Source organism: Serinus canaria, chromosome 2 (assembly GCF_022539315.1).
Source record: "Serinus canaria isolate serCan28SL12 chromosome 2, serCan2020, whole genome shotgun sequence".
NCBI lineage: Eukaryota > Metazoa > Chordata > Aves > Passeriformes > Fringillidae > Serinus > Serinus canaria.
The window spans coordinates 4,821,981-4,840,342 of record NC_066315.1 but is presented as its reverse complement, the minus strand read 5'-3'; the positions used below and the strand labels follow the sequence as shown (position 1 = coordinate 4,840,342).

At 45.4% G+C, this 18,362-nt stretch overlaps 1 protein-coding gene across 2 annotated transcripts in view; it reads right to left on the bottom strand.

The window, feature by feature from the left end:
- OXSR1 (oxidative stress responsive kinase 1) overlaps positions 1–14,498 on the bottom strand; it is an 87,392-nt gene extending 72,894 nt beyond the window's left edge. Inside the window, exon 1 of one of the 2 annotated variants that reach the window (XM_050971075.1) lies at positions 14,083–14,498. In XM_050971075.1, the coding sequence (XP_050827032.1) occupies positions 14,083–14,152 (70 nt within the window). In that variant the 5' untranslated portion in view covers positions 14,153–14,498. The remainder of the gene's footprint in view (positions 1–14,082) is intronic. The other variant, XM_009085778.4, reaches the window with a different exon arrangement.
- Positions 14,499–18,362: the final 3,864 nt, after the last annotated feature.

The window sequence follows — 18,362 nt, the reverse complement described above, 5'->3', positions numbered from 1 at the left end:
TTGGCAGAGAGATCTGCTTAAGCAATCAACAATCATGCCAAACGGTCACAAGACAAGCATCAAATCCTGGCTCCAGGATAGTACTCTCCTACCACGTGCAAAAGCACTTTGAAGTAGTTACATGGTAGGAGGACTCACAAAAACAGTGTTGCCCAAGCTTTAAATTTACTTCAGGCACCCTCCTAGAAGCGAAAGTTTCCCTTCATTGCAACTCAGTTGCTCACAAAGCAGTTGCAATCAACAGGGGACGTGTTCCATAACAGTCTTGTAGCATCAGTCCTCACACTACTGCAGTACCAAATCCCCTCTGAAGAGGAAATACACTTTCCCAGGGTCAAATGAAGATTGCAAACCATTTAGGTTTGAAGGAACCTATAGCTCATTCTCCTGCAGAAAGCAGGATCAAATCCTGCTTAGATCAGATTCCTCAGCATTTAATTCAGTCTAGTTTCGATTTTCTTTAACAAGAGATATTTCTACAATCTTTTTGGCTGTTCCTGTGTTTGACCACCCACATGGTAAACTTTTTTCCACCTTGCTAACTAATCAGATCTCCCAGTTTTTCCCCCAACCTTGGCCTTCCACCATGCACCTCTGTACAATTCAGCTTCATCTCCTCTAGAACTTCCCACTAGATAGCTGAGGACAGCAACAACTCTTCTAAAGCCAGGGAAATCCTGCTCTCCACCTGCCCCATAAGTCACATTCCCAAGTCTCCTTCAGCATGGGGCAATGCTCAGCTGAACACCTCCACACAACCCTGCCCAGAGCTTCCACCCTCCCCTGCACACACACAACCTCTCTATTTTTAAGCGAGATCTGGAATCCATCCTCCACTATCAGGAGTGCGGTGCCAGAAAGCCGCTCGTGACGCAGGCTCTGTTTATAATTGTGCCCTCGGGTTTTCCTCTTATGAACAATGCACACAAAACACTTCCCTGCAAGGCTGCTCTGGACCAAGCAGTGACTTTCAGGTTCCAGGTACCCCAAAGCCCAGGAAAAACCTTTAATGCTTTACAACCCAGGCTCAGTATTCGTGTCTCTGCAGGCTCACTCCATCTCTGGATGCTTCAACTCTTTGACAGCCTCATGCCAAAGAGCTGTGGGAGCCCTGCTCTGATTACTCATTCCAAGGACAATACAGCAATAAAACAAGAAGCTACAAGACTAGCAATAGAACTTCTTATGCATTCTTACAGAGCACTGGGCAAATACACATCTAATTAAACCAGAAATTAAATACAGGATTGCAAATTCAGACCAATCTTGCATTGTTTGGTCCATTTCCTATGAAGGCAAATGATGCCTCTATTTTATGCCCCTCATTTGAGACTTCTGGTGAGAGAAGTCCTCTTGCACAGAATGAACTGCTTCTAAAAACAAGCTAGCAAGAAAAAAAAAGCCTACTCTCAAATTTCCAGCCAACTCAGCAGGGGGTGGGAATACTCCTTTCCCCAAGCAGGACTTGGTAACAAGAGTCCATTGGATGTCAAAGTCTTGCTGGCACAAGCCCCACAATTCAGGAAGAGTGAAGTAATGCAATGTTAACGGTCCTTGAATATGTTTTTCAAGCCATCTCCCCACTACATACCACATTCTTACTACAAAATGGAAGATATCATCTACAATAACAGTTACAAATAGCATTAATAAAAGCAAAGGGAATTCATAACAGGACTTGGACATACTCCTAGTATTGCCACAGAGGGGGCAAAAAGACTGCTTACCTGTGGAGAAGAAATGCTTTCACAGCAAAGTATCATCTACTCAACATGGGACTGCAGGAAGAGTGTTAACAATTCTAGAAGTGGAGTTAAAGCCCCTAATCAGCAAGAGGATCACCTGGGTGCTTCTAACACTGCTCAGAGTGAGCTCAAACAGCAAGCTGGCTCTGAGTACTGCTGTTAGAGACACTGGGAACAGCAGCAAAACCAGTAAGGGAGAATTCAGTTGGGTTTGCTCTATGCCTGGTTGGGAGGCCTGTGGTAAACTGAAGCAGCAGCAGAGCAATAATCCATGGCCAAGACACAAAAAAGTTACAAAAGCACAGGAGTGAGCACAGCTCCCCTCCCACAGCAACATGGGAGTGCAGACATGCACCTACCCCTAGGAAGCTCCCAGAGCTTGCCAACACAGCCACCCTCACTCCCAGACAACTTTCCACGACTCATTCCCAATTCAAATTTACCATGAATAGTATTGCCTATTTAAAGTTCTTTCCAAGCTGAAGGATGACACACCCATAGCACAAGTGCCTAGTTGAAACCCTGGCAAAGGTAGTAAGAGGCCAGGTTTAGCTTGGTGCACCTTCTCTCAACCCGAGTCATGCAGTGTTTGATCAACAGCAGAGATAGAAAGATACTATGTAGAGAAGAGGGAGAGAAACACTTGCTAATACAGTGCAGGGAAGAAATAAATCAGAGAAGCATAAGCAAAGGCAGAAAGTGAAAGCAGATTTAACTGGAAAGTTGTAAGGGAGCCAAATTTAAGGCCTATATGGGGGATGGAGGAAAACCAGCCATCCCCACAGACCACATACCACAGCATAAGAACACACTACATACGAAGATCTGCACTACGTGCATGCTACAATCCTGCAGGCAGCTTAAGAGCTGAACTCTCACATTTACAAGGCAGTGGCTACCCTCATATTTCTGATGAGAAGGCTTTAGGAACAACAGCTTAACCCTGATTTAAATAAATAATTTAAAAACTTTGCATTTCCGTGTGGTCAATGTCAAAATGTTGCCCTGCCCTTCAGCCGAGCCTAACTCACATCATTGCATGCAACAGGTTCATTTGTGGTTCAGGCTCACCTTGAGCACAGCCCAGTGCTGGGAACACTCAGCTGGGTTCAAGCCAAAGATGGCTGCAGGTACAGTAAGACACAGGGCATGTGCTGGACAATGCCCTGAGAAAGGGCATGGATGGGGAGGTAACAAGTCCAGGCAGAGAGTTAAAACTTAAATACGAGTGACTTTCATTTCAGACCAGCACATCTCATGACTACAGTCCAGACCTTTTACTGAAGAATTGAAGGAGGAATAGGAAAAGCAGTTTTCACTCATGAATTTCTGTCTGTTTCATTTAAATTGCAGGTTTATCACTTTGCAATGCTCTCTGATCATTTATTCCAGTACACCCAGAGCTCAAGTAGTTTGAGATTCTGTGCAAGTTGTGGGGCCAAAGATTTCAAATAGTACTCACAATACAAGGGATTTCTGTTATTAAGACAGCATTATGTGTTCTTCTCAAAGACTGGGAGTCTTTGCTGAATTCATGTCAGCACCTACAGTGTCCAACAGACAACTGATATTCCAGCATTAATCAAGGATGCTCAAAGAATTTCAGAGAATAAGGAGAAGCATATTCTGAAAGTCTGCTGTCCAATTAGAAATACAGCCAAAACATTTGAACAGCACATAAACTTGCTGACAGTGAGTTATTCACCAACTTGACAAGAGCTCTTGCAGTTCAGAATACCACTGAAAATCACACACCATGCCCAGAGCTCAGAGGTTTCTGACCATGTAAGACAATGTATTTCTCAAGATTCCTAGTGCTCCATGTGGAGGGCAGTGGAGAAGGATGATAAGCCAGCAAAGATCACACAGTGCTGCCAGCACTTGCTAAAACATGCTTCCCCTCCAGTGGTCCATCAATACAGAAAGGTTCAATGCTGCAGACTTATTACCCAAGTCTTTAATTCACATCTCAGATTCAGAGGAAGGAACATAAACACAAATTCAATCACTTGTAAGAAGTCCAGTATTATTTTCAGAGCCATCAGCAACTGATAGGCAATACCCCAAGCTAGGTACATCTCCTCATGGCCCCACTGAACTCTAAACTATAAATAAATAAATAAATGACATTGATTTCTAAGCTGAGGGATGTTAGCTACTGTAATCTAAATGACTCGGTGCCAAGGTTTTCTGCAGAAAGGAAGGGGAGTCTTATGGAAATCTTTACCCCACCCCACAATGCATTGTTCTCTTAAAAATCTTTCGGTATCTCTTAGGCCCTGAACACAGAAAATGTCGTCTGTTCTCCACCTTCGGCAAACATTCAGGTTGAGAATCTTCACAGACCAAGATTGCCAGGGAGGAGCATCAGCCCATCTGACATTCCTCCAAAATTTCCACTGCAAACACCAAAGCCCGGAAGAGAGGGTGGCAGAGAGTGATGCTCTTGGCTATTTGCTAACCCCCCACAGCACTCATGATATCCCAAATAAGTCCAGACTAGCAGACATTCCCATCATGCCTTTAATAAAACACCCTCCAGCTGTCCAAGGTACCCAGGTGATTTGGGGAACACCTCAGAGACCATTTTCCCCACGGCAGTAACTAAAGTAAGCTCCAAGGGCCAGTTACACAAGTCCTGCGTGACCTGCCACATTTACTTAAGATGCTATTAGCATGCTTAAATTAGATTTTTAGTTTGAAACCAATTATATTTATTTGATTTTGTGCCAACATCTCTGGGTAATTTAAAGGGCACTGCAGCTATGCAGTGCTAATTCTACACGATGGAAAGCAGGCTCAAGCATCTCATTTCTCAACACAGCAACTTTAGTGGAGAAAGTTCACCCTTCCCTTTTAATCACTGTCAGTTACCTTTATGGTATATGCAGCAATGTAAATATCATGCTGGCTGTCATCAGGTATTACCAAGGCTCAAAACACAGCACTGGTACAGTAGCCAAGCCAGTGTTCTCCTTTCTTCCCTCCCAATTTTTATCTCTGAATGCTGTCTCAAAAGTAATTGTCAGCTGTAGAGGATATTTTATTTGGCTGGGTTTCCACTTAACAGAACAATCTGTCTGCTTACAGTGCAGATGTTTGATAGTACCGTGGTTATTTTAGGTAAATAAGCTTTTAAGTATCAGATATATCCTCTCTTGAAGGCTATTATCCTTTCTTTTCAGCAAATATCTTGATCTAGTAAAGATTTTCTGCATCTATTAGTCCGTTCAGCACAAAAAATTAGCCCACTAGTTAAAAATTACATTCTTTAACCAAGAGTAACAAGAGCCATTCTGAGCCTTAGGATCTGGACAAATAACTGAGCTGAGGTTGCCAGTTCATCAGGCCTCTAAGCTGTTCAAATATGATTTGCATTGGTGAGTTGTGCAACAGGAAACCTGTTCATGCTCAAGATGCTTTTTCCAGTGAAGTATAGTTTGATGCAAGTTGATACCAAGGTATTTATTAGCTGTTAATACCAAGCTATTTATTAGACAGCAATTGGCATCCTCAATGACTATTTTTACTTTAGTGAAAGATGGAACTTATGGCTTCACCTTTCAACTTGCTTGCTGCTCCTGGGGGGACCTTATTGTCCTCTAAAACTCCCTGAAAGGAGGCTGTAGCAAGGTGGGAGTCAGTCTCTTCTCCCAGGTAAGAAGTGACGGGATGAGAGGAAATGGCCTCAAGTAGCACCATGGGATGTTTATACTGGATATTAAGAAAACCACCTTCACTGAAAGGGCAGTCAGGCATTGGAACAGGCTGCCCAGGAAAGTGGTGGAATCACCATGCCTGGAAGTGTTCAAAAAACACTGCATATAGCACCTGGGGGCAGGGTTTAGTGGTGACCACAGTGGTGCAGGGTAATTGACTGGACTTAATGATCAAAAAAGTTTTCTCCAATCTGAATGATCCCATGACTCTACAAATTTATAACTACTTCACATGGTGAGAAACAGAAAGGGTCAAAAAGAAGTGGCCTAGGAAGTAAAGACATCACACATCAAGTTTCCAAAGAACTCCATTTCCATTGGTAGATCTTGAGGGATCACAAACCGGAGACATTTGTATCAACACCTTTAAGGTTTGGAGACCGCACAAACTTCAAGGTTCGGCTTTCCTGAACCTTCAGAGGGAATTGTCCTTGCAGACACAGCCTGAACATAAAGCAAGTAGTTTAAGAAAACCATCAAGCCTCAGCCACGTGCAGTGAAAGACAAGGCACTGTTGCTTCCCACTGTCATGGGGAATCCATTAAGCAGCTGTTTCATCCAGCAGTGACAGGGTCACAGGGAGGTTTGAGTATTTAATAGAACGCGTGTCAGTAATTCCCCCATGTGCCATTTCCAACACAAGCATTCATTAATTCGGTATAGGGATTATACAGTTTGGCATCAGCCAGAGCAGGGGACTGAACTCCACCACCCTGGGAGTCCTCACTAGCTGTGTCTCAGCAAAGTGACAGGAGCTTTCTGGTTTTTGACATCATTAAATCCATCTCCGTGGATTTTGCAGGAAAGGTGTTTACTCCACAACAAGAAGCATGGTCTTTAATTGATAAATTTTCAAGACATCGAGATAACCTAATACTGTGTTGTCTGCCTGAAGCTGGAGACAGCCTGAAATTCCCAGCTGCGGTTTCAGTGCCCCACTTACCTCAACAGGTATCAGCTCAGAGCACAGCCAAGCTGATAAATTTGCTAAGAAAAATATTCTCTAAGTGCTCTCATCCCACAGGCATTATTGTGCTCTCTCACTTTTCAAACACCATCATTTTCCAATAGCCTCTGCACTGTTTTCAAGGCTTCCCTTTCAGAAAAGCTGGAATGAACCCCAGAAGTTAAGGAAATAGACTTAAAATCCCCCGAAGACTGAAAATGAACAAGAGCCTAGCTCAGAGAGAATCAAAATTGAAAATGCACAACCTGTCCAACAGTAACTATGGAGCTTTCATCCAATATTTAGTAAACCATCAGTTTTACAAAACATATGTTGAACTGCCCCAAGAGGCAATAATCTCACACCCTGCCATAAATACCTCCACACAATTCCACATTCACAAATAGTTTTTTTGACATTTTCCTACCTGACAACACCCTCCCCTGTAATGAGCTGTAAAATTTGTCAATTAGCTCTGCTCTAAGGCAAAAGCCAACTTCAATTCTTCCATACAACAAGCCAGCAGAGGATACCACTGGACAAGCCACGTGCTCAGTCAGATCTCACCAGAAGTGAGGTGGGTACTCAAGGTCAAATTTTCACTCTGCAGTTTTAACTTAATTCAACTCTGTGGATGGATGAAATGGGAACAGCATCCTCCCACACAGCTTTATTAATAGCAAGGTGCTAGCAATAAGAGTAAAGTTTGTCCTTAAATTACCATTCATGACTATAAAACAGTAAAACTCTGGCAAAATCCAAGGAGAGTTTACTACAGTAAGAGATGATCACTGAAGTATTTCAATTCACACTATTCCTTAACAGCTGCTTGTACCTTTTCTTTCCAGAATGAATTTACATAGGCTCATTTCCTGCCCAAAGGAAATACCCCTTGGGAGAATGCTATAAAGTCAGTCTAGCATGGAACAGTGAAATTAAAGAAAACACTAATTTTTTTTCTCTCCCTCGCCCCAAATTCTCAAGACAAGGCAGTTGGAGCAGAAAATTGAAATCAGGCAAAAAATTAAAACCTCATTCAGAAAAACTTTTTTGTATTCCCTCACAAATACATTTTAATTTGACTGAGTTATCAGACTTTGAAGGTGTCGTTTCACAAGCATGCAGCACAAGCTGTATAAAACTGTAAGGGATGGGAGGTGAAAGGAAGATTTGCCTAATATGGTAATTTGGTGAGAAAGTGAATCAGTGCTCTGAATTTATTCTGCACTTCATTCACAGATGGGATCTTGAAGCCTTTAAGAGTAGAAGAGAATCATCCCCTGCAGACTTACCAGTGTGTAGAACCAAAGTGGTCTCAGAAATCCTGGCAAGGCATATTAGACTCCAGTTTGATGAAGGCTGATACATAACCAAATATTTTTTCCAGGATGGAATTTCTCTTAATTACAAGAAAATTCACATTAAACAAGAATTCTGTGTGCAGTGGTGCACACCAGGAAATAATAATCTTTAAGAACCCCAGGGAGTGGTGAAAGGACTTGTAAAAAAACTTTGCTGGTTGTTGCAGCTGTTGAGCAGTTGTGAAAAAAAATACTGGATCTTTCACTTGTGCATTTGTATCACCACAAATCTCTACCTGCTTGTAGAGTGTGACAGGACCACCTAATATAGTTAAAACTAAGAAATATGCACGCTGTGACAATTAACATGAAAACCCCGCTCACAAGCAGTGTTTCAAGGCAAACATGCTCGGACAAGTTAAGGGAAAAACTTAGGGCTGACAGAACCCCACACTAAGGTCAGTCCTTTCATTTATCTTCATGCACACAAGGGACATGAGAAAGTCTCACTCAGTACCATGGACCCAGTCAGGCACCTGTATCCCTGCTGTCACTCAGCTGCAGTTACACCATTTGCTTAAGTGATCATGTTTTACTCAAACCAGCCATGTTGGATTTTGTTCCTAGTCTGGCTCCCTTCATTAGTATATGCATTGTTTTCTTACCAGAGGTACCCCATCTCCTCTCACACACCAGGAGCTATGACCTTCTGATTAAGAGCCTGCACTGCCTGTCAGCCAGGGACGTAACCCTGTCTCCAAGACTTTCCCGTGTGGCTGCCAGGAAGAGAGACGGAGTTCCACGTGTTTTTTAGAAACGTCAAGCCTGAACTCCCTTAGGTGAACTCACAGGAAACTGCAGCAATTTGGAGAGCCAAGTCCTTCATATCTGCATCTCAGTTGTTTGATTCTGAAGGGAAGGCAGGATAATAGGCTGAACTTGTCTGGAAAGCCCCAGCATCCTGATATTTCAAAGATTTTGCAATGCCAAATTCCACTGCTCCAACAGCTATTCTTCTACACCCACAAAGCCCTCAAGTCTGTCTCTCCCTATTAAGAAAGTTTAATAACACCAAGTTTACAAGCACTCCATTAGCATGTCCACAGCTAAATTTATTGCTGCAGAGATTTATGATGGATATTGTCCATTTTTGGGGAAATCTTCCAAGAAAATTTGATGAAGACATAGTTTGTTGCAACGCACTTATACAATTAGCAATAAGTGTTATTGCCATCATTTTAAAGAGCTCCATCTTTTATTAAAATATTACATCTCTAGACTCTGGCTTAGTGGGCAAGCTGCTAACACTCAGAAAGAAAAGAGATGCTGCCAAGTATAAATAGACAAACGTTCTGGGAAAGAGTTGATTCTCTTCAAGATTTCATCAGCTGCAGAAGCAAGAAGCCGCCTAAGCATGCATTTGTCAGGCAGCACGTACACCCCCCAGGTGTGCTCAGGAGCACAGCACAGCCACACTCCCCAGCATCAGCCAAGATATCTGCATTAAACTGGAACTATTTGAATGGACTCTTGAGAAATGGAAGCGTTAAACATTAATCGGTCCAGGTACCCAACAGTACTGGAAGCAACTGCTACACAGAAACCAAGCCCAGGAAAGTGTGAACTCTTCCACATGAAACACCCTGCATGTTGTTTTCTTCCTTAATACCCTGGAATAGCTGAAAGCAGCAGGATCCGTCTCTGCTCTCCCCTCCAACCAGCAGGCAAGGCTAACAAGCACATATTCTTCCCAGCCAGCCTCCTTCATCACTGCTTGGCTTTGTAAGCCCTCATTTTGCTGCCTTGTGCATTTTATCCCCCTTCCTATCAGAACACAGACAACAGAGGCACTAAATAAAGGCATATGCACAACCAAACACCTTTTGCTTTCGCTTCCCGAGAGGTGAAAAGTGACTTAGTTCAGCCCTAATTCTAGCAGGGCAATGGTATCAAAGGTCTCAGAGATGAGATGTGTCAAGTATCCAGAGGAAAGGTAGCCTGCATGCAGGAGTAGCTTGGCTATTCTGTTGCACTCAGGATCACACAAGATATATTTGACTACATCCAAGCAGCAGATAAACTGGTACTGAGCATCTCCCTCTTCAGTTCCCAAGCAGAACAAGTACTATCAATGACCATTCATTTTTTAACTTATCTACAATTGCCCAAGGTTAATTAATTGTAACTTTTAACATAATATAAAACAACTAAGGCTTTTCCACCAACTTCATGTGGAAAGAATGAGCACACAAAGAAAGTCTTCAAATGAATTAACCAGCCTGAGTACTGGGAATACAGTATAGGAATCAATTTTGCTCAGCAAAGCTGGGGGGGAGGAGTGGGAATCCATGAGGAAATGCTAAAACAAAACATATGGCACCAAGACTGAATCCTAAACACTCCATTTAGAGCTCAGGCAGTTCTATTTTGTACAGTGTAACATTTTTCTTGAATGGGTTTTAAATATCAGGCGTGTGAAACTGGCTGCAGCCAGCACATAGGCACCACAGCTAGCAATGAACACCACACTCCAAAAAAAACCCAACCCCTAAAGTTATCATTGGACAAGAGCCTCCCATTCCAGCCTGATTTTTACATCCAAAGACCCTGATTGCTCCTGGCCAGCACTTCCAGGCTGCTCTTTTTCAACAGCCGTGATTTCTCAGCTCAAGACTCCAACACAAGGCACCAGACAGATGAGCATGAACATCTTGATAAAATTTGGGAGAGCAGACACCTTAATTCTAAGAAATTCCTCTCCACCCACAAAAAAAAGTTCTCTCACACAGGGCTGGGATAAACACAGATAGAAATCTAATTTTCAGCCCCAAAGATCAACATGATCACATGCAAAACCCAATTCCAAAGCTACGTGAACCACAGTCATTAAAAAAACTAATCATTCCTAAAATGGTGACTTCAATTTTCAATTTAGCCTTGATTTCTGATGGGATAAGAAACTCCCACCACATCTGTTCATGCAGCCTGCACTGTCCTCATCGCTGCAAAGGAATCTGTCAGGGGAGAGAGGGCACAGGAACAGAGCCTGGGAGCACTCCCACCACTAATTTATCTCCTGTTTCTGGCATGGGCTGTTTGCAGCAGAGGGGATGCTCCTAAATCAAACAGCCACAGTCAGCACAGCTCTAATCTTTCCAACAAAGTAGCAAAACGAGAATGACCCAGTTCCAACCAACTTCACTCCTGCTACCAGCATTTCCAAGAGGAATTGTGAGATCCAGGGGAACCTGAATGTGTGAGTATCTGATCAGCACAAGCAGCAGGGGTCGAATTTTTTTCAGGCTTCAAAAAGAAGACTGCAGTAATTTATATGCAATCCACGCTCAGAAGACCAACCACCTTCACTGCCACAGCACAGACTATATTCTGCTTTTCAGATAAAAATTGCAGCATCTCCAAAGGCCCTATTCACCTGCAGAACTCTTGCTACTCTGGGGGTACATTTCACTGAAATGCTTTTTAAATTGCTTCCTCTACCCCACCTGCATTTTATCCTTTTTTAAAACGAAATCAGATTCTCCTCTGATCAAAGTTCCTTGATTCAGTATACTAGAAGTTATTTAAGCCGAAGGAGGCTACTCAGCAGTTATTAACACTAACCAAGCATAATCAACATGGATATTAATCCACACCTTTATAATGGCATGAGTCATCCCCAGTGCTGAGTAATCCTTTTTTATTTATATACAGTATTAGCCAGAATCAGGGGAGCAGTTTTTCAGTAGAGGTTCTCTTTGCAGGTAGGAAACTTGCTTTTTCTATTCCTGCACTTGAGTGATATGGAACCATCCACATCCAATAAAAGCCACATATGGTTATTTTCAGGCAAAAATAGTCAAATTAAAGAACTGGACTACAAATGGATTTCCATTACTCCATGTGAAAAAACAGCTGAGCTGGTAATCTCAAAATTTACTCTAAATTTTAAGACTAATTTTTTTTTTTTCACCAGGAAACAAGTTAAATCCCTTAAAAGCACCAGTACAAGGTTCATCTCTTTCCACATCAGAACGTCTCTTTGTTCCGTGCTGAAGAACCTTTACAGCTCTTCAGTTATAAAGAGAGCTCAAAAAAAAAAAAAATAACCTCACCAAAAAAACCCTTGAGGTTTACAGGAGACATGAAGCAGGAGGCAAGGCAGTCCAGCTCAGTTAACACAGTGACATTTTGTCCCACAAATCATATACGTGCTAGGAAACTTGCGTCACATCTCCATCCAGGCCGCTGGCAGACACACCAGTGTTTGAAAGGAGTAAAGGGGGGGCAGGGGACAGGAAAGTTAAAAAGAGAAACCATATGTTTGCAATATACACATCTCAGTGTACACTCCATCACATGCCAAAATGCCAACACAACCTTTCAGTGAGCAGGCGACATCCAGAAACTCCGTTTGCAGAGGGACAGGGAAGATACAGAAGAAAATTCAACACTTTTTTTCCAGATTTCTCCCCGCATTCTGTCAGTTAGCATGAGACAACGTATCTCTGTGTGTCTCCCAGTACTCTGAGGCTGAAGGATGTGCATCTCCAGCAGCAAGTTCTCCCAAGAGCAGAAGTGTATTTACATTCCCTTTTGTTCCATCCACCCCGCTCTCCAGCTACAAAGAGGCATTTTCTCCTAACCTTGATTACTCAGGTCCAAATCCTTGCTTTTTGCCACCACAAAACACCCTTTTGCAGGCTCTCAAAAGAAAAGGAAGTATTTCCTTTGAGAAATTCAGTTCTCTTTCCCCAGGAAACTAACGGCATGCTCTCCCCCTTCCTCCCCACACCTGTATCTCCTGCTCCTCAGGGAGGCTGAACATTCTCCTCCCCAGGGCACATTTTTTAGAGGAGATTTAAAGGCTGGTCTGTAGGATTACATCTTCCCTGTCTCCTTCCTAAAGCACTGCTGCTGCCTCTGAGCAGAAGAGGACAAAGCCTGATCCCACAGAGTAAAAGGGATTTCCAGAAGGATTTCCCCCACTCCACAGCTTTAGTTCCTTCCTACTTTTAAACAATGCTAAGAATTTAATCTCTTAAAACAGCATTTTCACAAACTCTCCAACCCTCAACAGAAAACAAGCCTCCCCACGAGGCAGAGATGGAAAGCCTGGGCTTGACAGTGCTACGTCATCCAGAAACTTCAAATAAAAGCACTCCATAAAGATTACTCAAAGAATTAACCTCCTTCCTAAAACCCTTTGGCCGGGAGCCTGCCCTGCCACTCTCCTGCTTCATTCCGAGTCTCCGGAGGGTGAGACGGGAGGCACCGACCTTAGAGTCACCTGTGGCACCACCTCTGATGTGTCACACACTCGCCCTAGAGCAATATATCCCTTAAACACAGCCCAACAAAATGGTCGAGACAGCCAATAAATCAGTACAGCGGGAGGCCTTTGGTAACTGGGCAGTTTAACTCCAAGAGAGAGTGAAGAAGGGAAAAAAAAAATCATTTAATGGAGAGAGCAAGGACTGGGGCCTCGAGCTGAGGACAATGAATGAAAACGCACGGCAGCAGCAAAATCCCAGGGTAAAAGGCTCTTTCGGCGGCTCTACCAAACCCTCCGTGCAGGGACCAAAGCAGCGCGGGGCTCCGAAACTGCTGAGAGGTGTGATCGCCCCAAAATGAACCGGGGTGCCCTAGAAGGAGAGAGTCCACGCAAGCTCTGGAGTTCACTCCTGCTGAGCACCTCACCCCTAGCACAACCCAGACCACACCGTGGTGGGAAGTAAAGCCCTCCAAAGCGGATCCTGTCCCACTCACCCCGACACGAAGAGACCCAGACCCTGCCCAGAGGAGCGGACAGACGCCAGGGAGGAGATCCCCGCCATGGGGGCGTCCCCGCGACGACCACAATCCTCTCCTGGGATGGGACAAACCCATATCCCCTTCCGTGAGCCCCACACACAGATGAGGAGGGGTAGCAGCCTCAGCAGAGGAGTCCCACAGACCCTCACGCCCCTCAGAGTCTCCCGCAAGGCGGGGGGACAGAGCCTCTCACATCCTCCCTACATACGTGGCTGGAGGGGGGGCGGTCACACTGTCCCAGTCCGTGACGGGGTCCGTGAGACGGGACCCCTCCAGCTGAGGTGCACCCCAGACCCTCACATCCCTCAGAGTGAGGGAACAGACACCCCCCTCAGCTGAAGGCTCCCCAGACCTTCACACAGCTCAGTGTGGGGGAACGGACCCTCTCACACCCTCACATGGCTGAGGGAGGGGGAAGCCACACAGTCACACTCCTTTGAGCGCTGTGTGACAGGATCCCCCTCAACTGAAGGGGATCGGAACCCCCCTTCCCTCAGCGGACTCACACCCCCACATCCAAGGGGCACCCTGCACCCCCCCAAACCCCAATGACCGCTCACCGATGACCTCCTGCAGCTCATAGTCATCCTTGTTGATGGACCAGGGCAGCGCGCTGGGCTCCTCGGCCATGGCCGCGCCGCGCCCGCCGCCCTCCGCGCCGCGAGGAGGAGCGTCCCCGAGAGGCGAGAGAGTGGAGAGGAGGCGCTGCGGTGTCCCGGCTGTCCCCGAAGCACGGCCGAGTCCGAGCCCCTTCCTCCTCCGCCTCCTCCTCTCCCGCCGCTACCGCCGGCCCAACTCCGGCCACCGCCACCTCCTGCACCTGCCCATGCCCGGAGAGCTAACGTCACCCGCGTGCGCCCCGCCCGCCACGGCGGGGCGCCGCCCGACGCCATCTTGAGCGTGGCGTAGCAACATCCCGCCCGCCTCCAGAAAGAGACTACGCCACGGTTTTCTCGGTTATCCCCACCGGCCTCAAGGGACGGGCCGGTAGGGGAGTACTCCAAAGCGAAGGCCGGAAGAGGAGCCCCTAAGGAAAGGGCGGGGGATGCCACACACAAGATGGCGGCGGAAACATCGTCCCCGCCCTTAGGCACAGGGCGGGAGCGGGTGCCGGTTTAAGAGAAGTGAGGGCAACGATTGGCTGGCCGCTGCCGGATCCGCTGTTTCTATTGGTCGAGCGGCTGTCAATCATGTGCTGGCGTTTCCCGGGTCCCTGTGCTCGAAGGGCCGGGCCCCGCTCCCGCCGTGCGGGGAGCCGAAGCTTGCGGGCAGGAGCGGGGTCCGGCCTGGGTGCTCCAGGAGTGCATATTCCGTATTTAAAAATAGTGTGTGGGTGTGAGGGATCAGGAGGCCTGGTGTGCTCGCAGCCCCCGAGCATGGGCAATTCTCCGCTCCACGCCGCAGTTCCAGCGTTCGTGGATATGTCCAACACCCTCATGGAGATGTGCTGCACGCTCATCCTGCGGTTTAAGGCTCCACACCCGGAGCTTTTTTATCTGGATGCACTCAGGAGTACATCTGGTGGTCATTGAGGAAAAGAAATTTAAAAGAGTGAGGAATACAAGGCTGACTGGCACCATGAACTCACAAAGGCTGATGTCGCTTTCTAATATGTATACATTTAAATTGTTTGTAGTTTGAGGATTTTTTTTTTCCCCGACATGAAAAGAGATAAAACAGCATCTCACTATTGCAATGCAGGACTGTAACCATCAGGAGAACCGACTTGGAATCCGAGTATCAGGTTTCATCCTTTGCTGGTCACTGTTCTTGTGGCTTGATGTCAGGCCCTTCTATGGGTCAAAGAACATCAGTTACATGTATTTTTAGTTTATTAGGACAAATTCCTGAGATGCCTCTGGTGAACCAGGCTTTGTGGAGGGCCACTGCCAAAGGCATGGTCTGACCGCAGTGCTTTCACTCGTGCTCTAATGCAGGACACCAGCTCATTCCTTTACTCTTTCTGTGTTCTACAAAAGCCCCATCTCGCTCACTGCCGTACAGGCTCTGTCATAAGGCAGTAACTCCAACTGAAAAGCTGTTTGTTTTCCTGCTTGTCTCTGTTAAACATTCCCCTGCTGAGCCATTTTTAATATTTGCTAAATATGCCTTAATTACTGCTCGGAACCGTCTCTGTGATCTTTTAACCATGTTATAAAAGGAGTTTATATAGCAATTAAAAACAGGTTTTACCCCAGAGCAGGCACCCGGGTAGCCAGTGTCGTATTTCTGATAGCTAACAGCATGTTAAAAATGGATCTGAGCCAGGCACCAACTACAAAAAGACGCTTATACACTTAATTTTACCACATGCTTTTTAATTCAGAACCATCTTTTGGATTCTCTTATTCTGGGCTGAAAATCCTCTCCCTGAAGGCAATGTGAAAACTCTTACTGCTTTAGACCACTGGGCTAGGATTAGGTCCACAATGTTCCTTGTTCTTTAACAATAACCACAGGCTTTGATCAAAATTAAAATTTAAAATGTTCACTGGCAAGACCACTAGTGGCCACGTGAGCATAGAGAGATGAGTGCTACATTTTAGTTTTCCAGTTCTGCCATGAAAAATGCATTTCCATATTTTTAAACCCAGATCTCTCATTCAGTCATGGATTCCAGGTCTCGTAAATTTTGCTTTTTTTTTTTTTTTTAATGAACTCAGCATTTTGAGTCTCTCAAAAGTCAGGGGTTGCTGTTGCACTCATTCGTTTAGTGGGTTGTTCCAAGCTGAGTCTGCTGAGGGATGAAAACATGGAGCTGGATTCCACAAAGCTTTTATTCCTTAGCCAGCTTCAGACCTCCAAGCAGCACCTTCTCCTCTTTCATCACTTCTGCTCATCCTCTTTTTCCTGATTTTCTGAATTTTGCCTGTGTTGTGTAGGCTGTGAGCTCCTCAGGGCAGAGGCAATGCCTCTATTTATAGAAGAGCTGTGAAGTGGTGATGCTGAATCAAGTGCTCTTTTATAATAACAAGAAATTTTAGTGGAAATATGAAGTGGAAAAGCAGCTTCCTGGTGTATCCACCTCTGCTCTGGACCAGGCTTTAGGGGAGACTGAGAAGTGGAAAAACTTCAGATGTCTTTCAGGTGGGAAGGCTGCAGCCTAAGAAAAAAATCCCTGAGGAAAAAAAAAAAATTCCAGAGGTGGGTTTCCTGCATTTTTTGACTTCCAGTAAAACACCACGGATCAGGGCAGGCAGGGTGCTCCTCCATCGATTCTGCAGCAGAATGGAGGCTTTCTCCTAGCTCCTACATTTCACTGATATCCTGGGGCTGGTGTTGCACTGCCAAAGCCTTGGCACACCAGGCACACAATGCATGCTCACACAAAATGCTCCCCTTCTCGTCAGGCACATGGTTTCCTGCCATTCTGGGCCAATTACTTATTGTTTCAGTGAAACTTACTGGCACTGTCCAGCTCTTAGCTTGGTTTTTCCATCCATGTAATATTGCAAAAATGATGTTTAATACCCGTGTTGGTTGTTGATGCTCAGCACACAGACATTGCTACCTTCAGTACCTGGAAGGGGTCCTTGATGGGTTTTCTCAGCAGGGCAAGGGAGGTGATTCTGCCCCTCTGCTCCAGTCTGGTGAGACCCCACCTGCAGAGCTGCATCCAGCTCCAGGGTCCCAGCACAGGAAGGATGTGGAGCTGTTGGAGCTATTCCAGAGGAGACCACAAAGGTGCTGGAGCACCTCTGCTCTAAGAAAAAAAGGAACAAACTTTTTAGCAGGACCTGTTGCAGTAGGACAAGGGGCAATGACTTTAAACTGAAGGACTGTCAGTTTAGATGAGATATCAGACAAAAGTTTTTTTATCATAAGGGTGGTGAGGCACTGGCACGCATTGTCCAGAGAAGGGGTGATGCCCCATTCCTGAAAATATTAAAGGTCAGGTTGGATGGGGCTCTGAGTAGCCTGGTCTGGTTGAAGCTGTCCCTGGTCATTGCAGAGGGGTTGGGGTGGATGACCTTTAAAGGTCCCTTCCAACCCAAACTATTTTATGATTCTGTGATAATCATCACAGCTGTGAACATAAACTAACTTTTGGCTTTTTACACTTGGGTTACGGAAAACTAATTTAAACTCCAGTTTGTGTATTGAGGCCTTGCAGATTTCATCTTTCTGGTCATGTAGCCTCTCAGATATATAATTTCCTTCTTGTTAGTATTGAAGCCAGAGTTACTCTTTCAGCACAGCCATGCAGAGACATTTGCTGTCACAGTTCAGAGGTGTTTGGGGCCGTGGCATTTGTTGCTGTGTTTATGGTTCAAGGCTCTTTAAGGCACCATAAACCTCTGTGTGTAAGTGCAGTGGCTCCCGGGGCTGGTGCAAACAATGGCACTTAATGTGCCTGTGGAGCTGCCTGGTACAAGCCTGGGCTGAGGGAAGCCCATCAATGCCTGTTTTATTGCCTTCAGAGCTGGGCAAACCCATGTCCTCGAGCAGAATGCCTGACCTTGTTCCACTGCAGAATTTGCCTGCTGTTCTCTCTTCATAGAAACACTTCCAGGTTTATTGAAGGGACCTCACTCTATCAAACTGCAGCTGATTACTTAACTAAGTACAAGGCAGTTTCCTCTCCAACAAACAAAGGCAGGCACTGCACTTGATCTCCAGGGGTTTCTCCTGGCAGCTTTGCTTTGGAGAAATGATGTGAAGACCCTGCAGTGGAGGAAGGAGCAGTGATTTCAAACCCTCCAACTGGAGCAAGATTTTAATAATAGTTGTTTTCAAACCACAAGCTAAATTCCAGTCTAAACCACACCAGCAGGTTTTCCTAAGTGATCCCATGTGCTACCCTGTATCTCCACCCGTCACTGAGCCATTTTAAATTCAG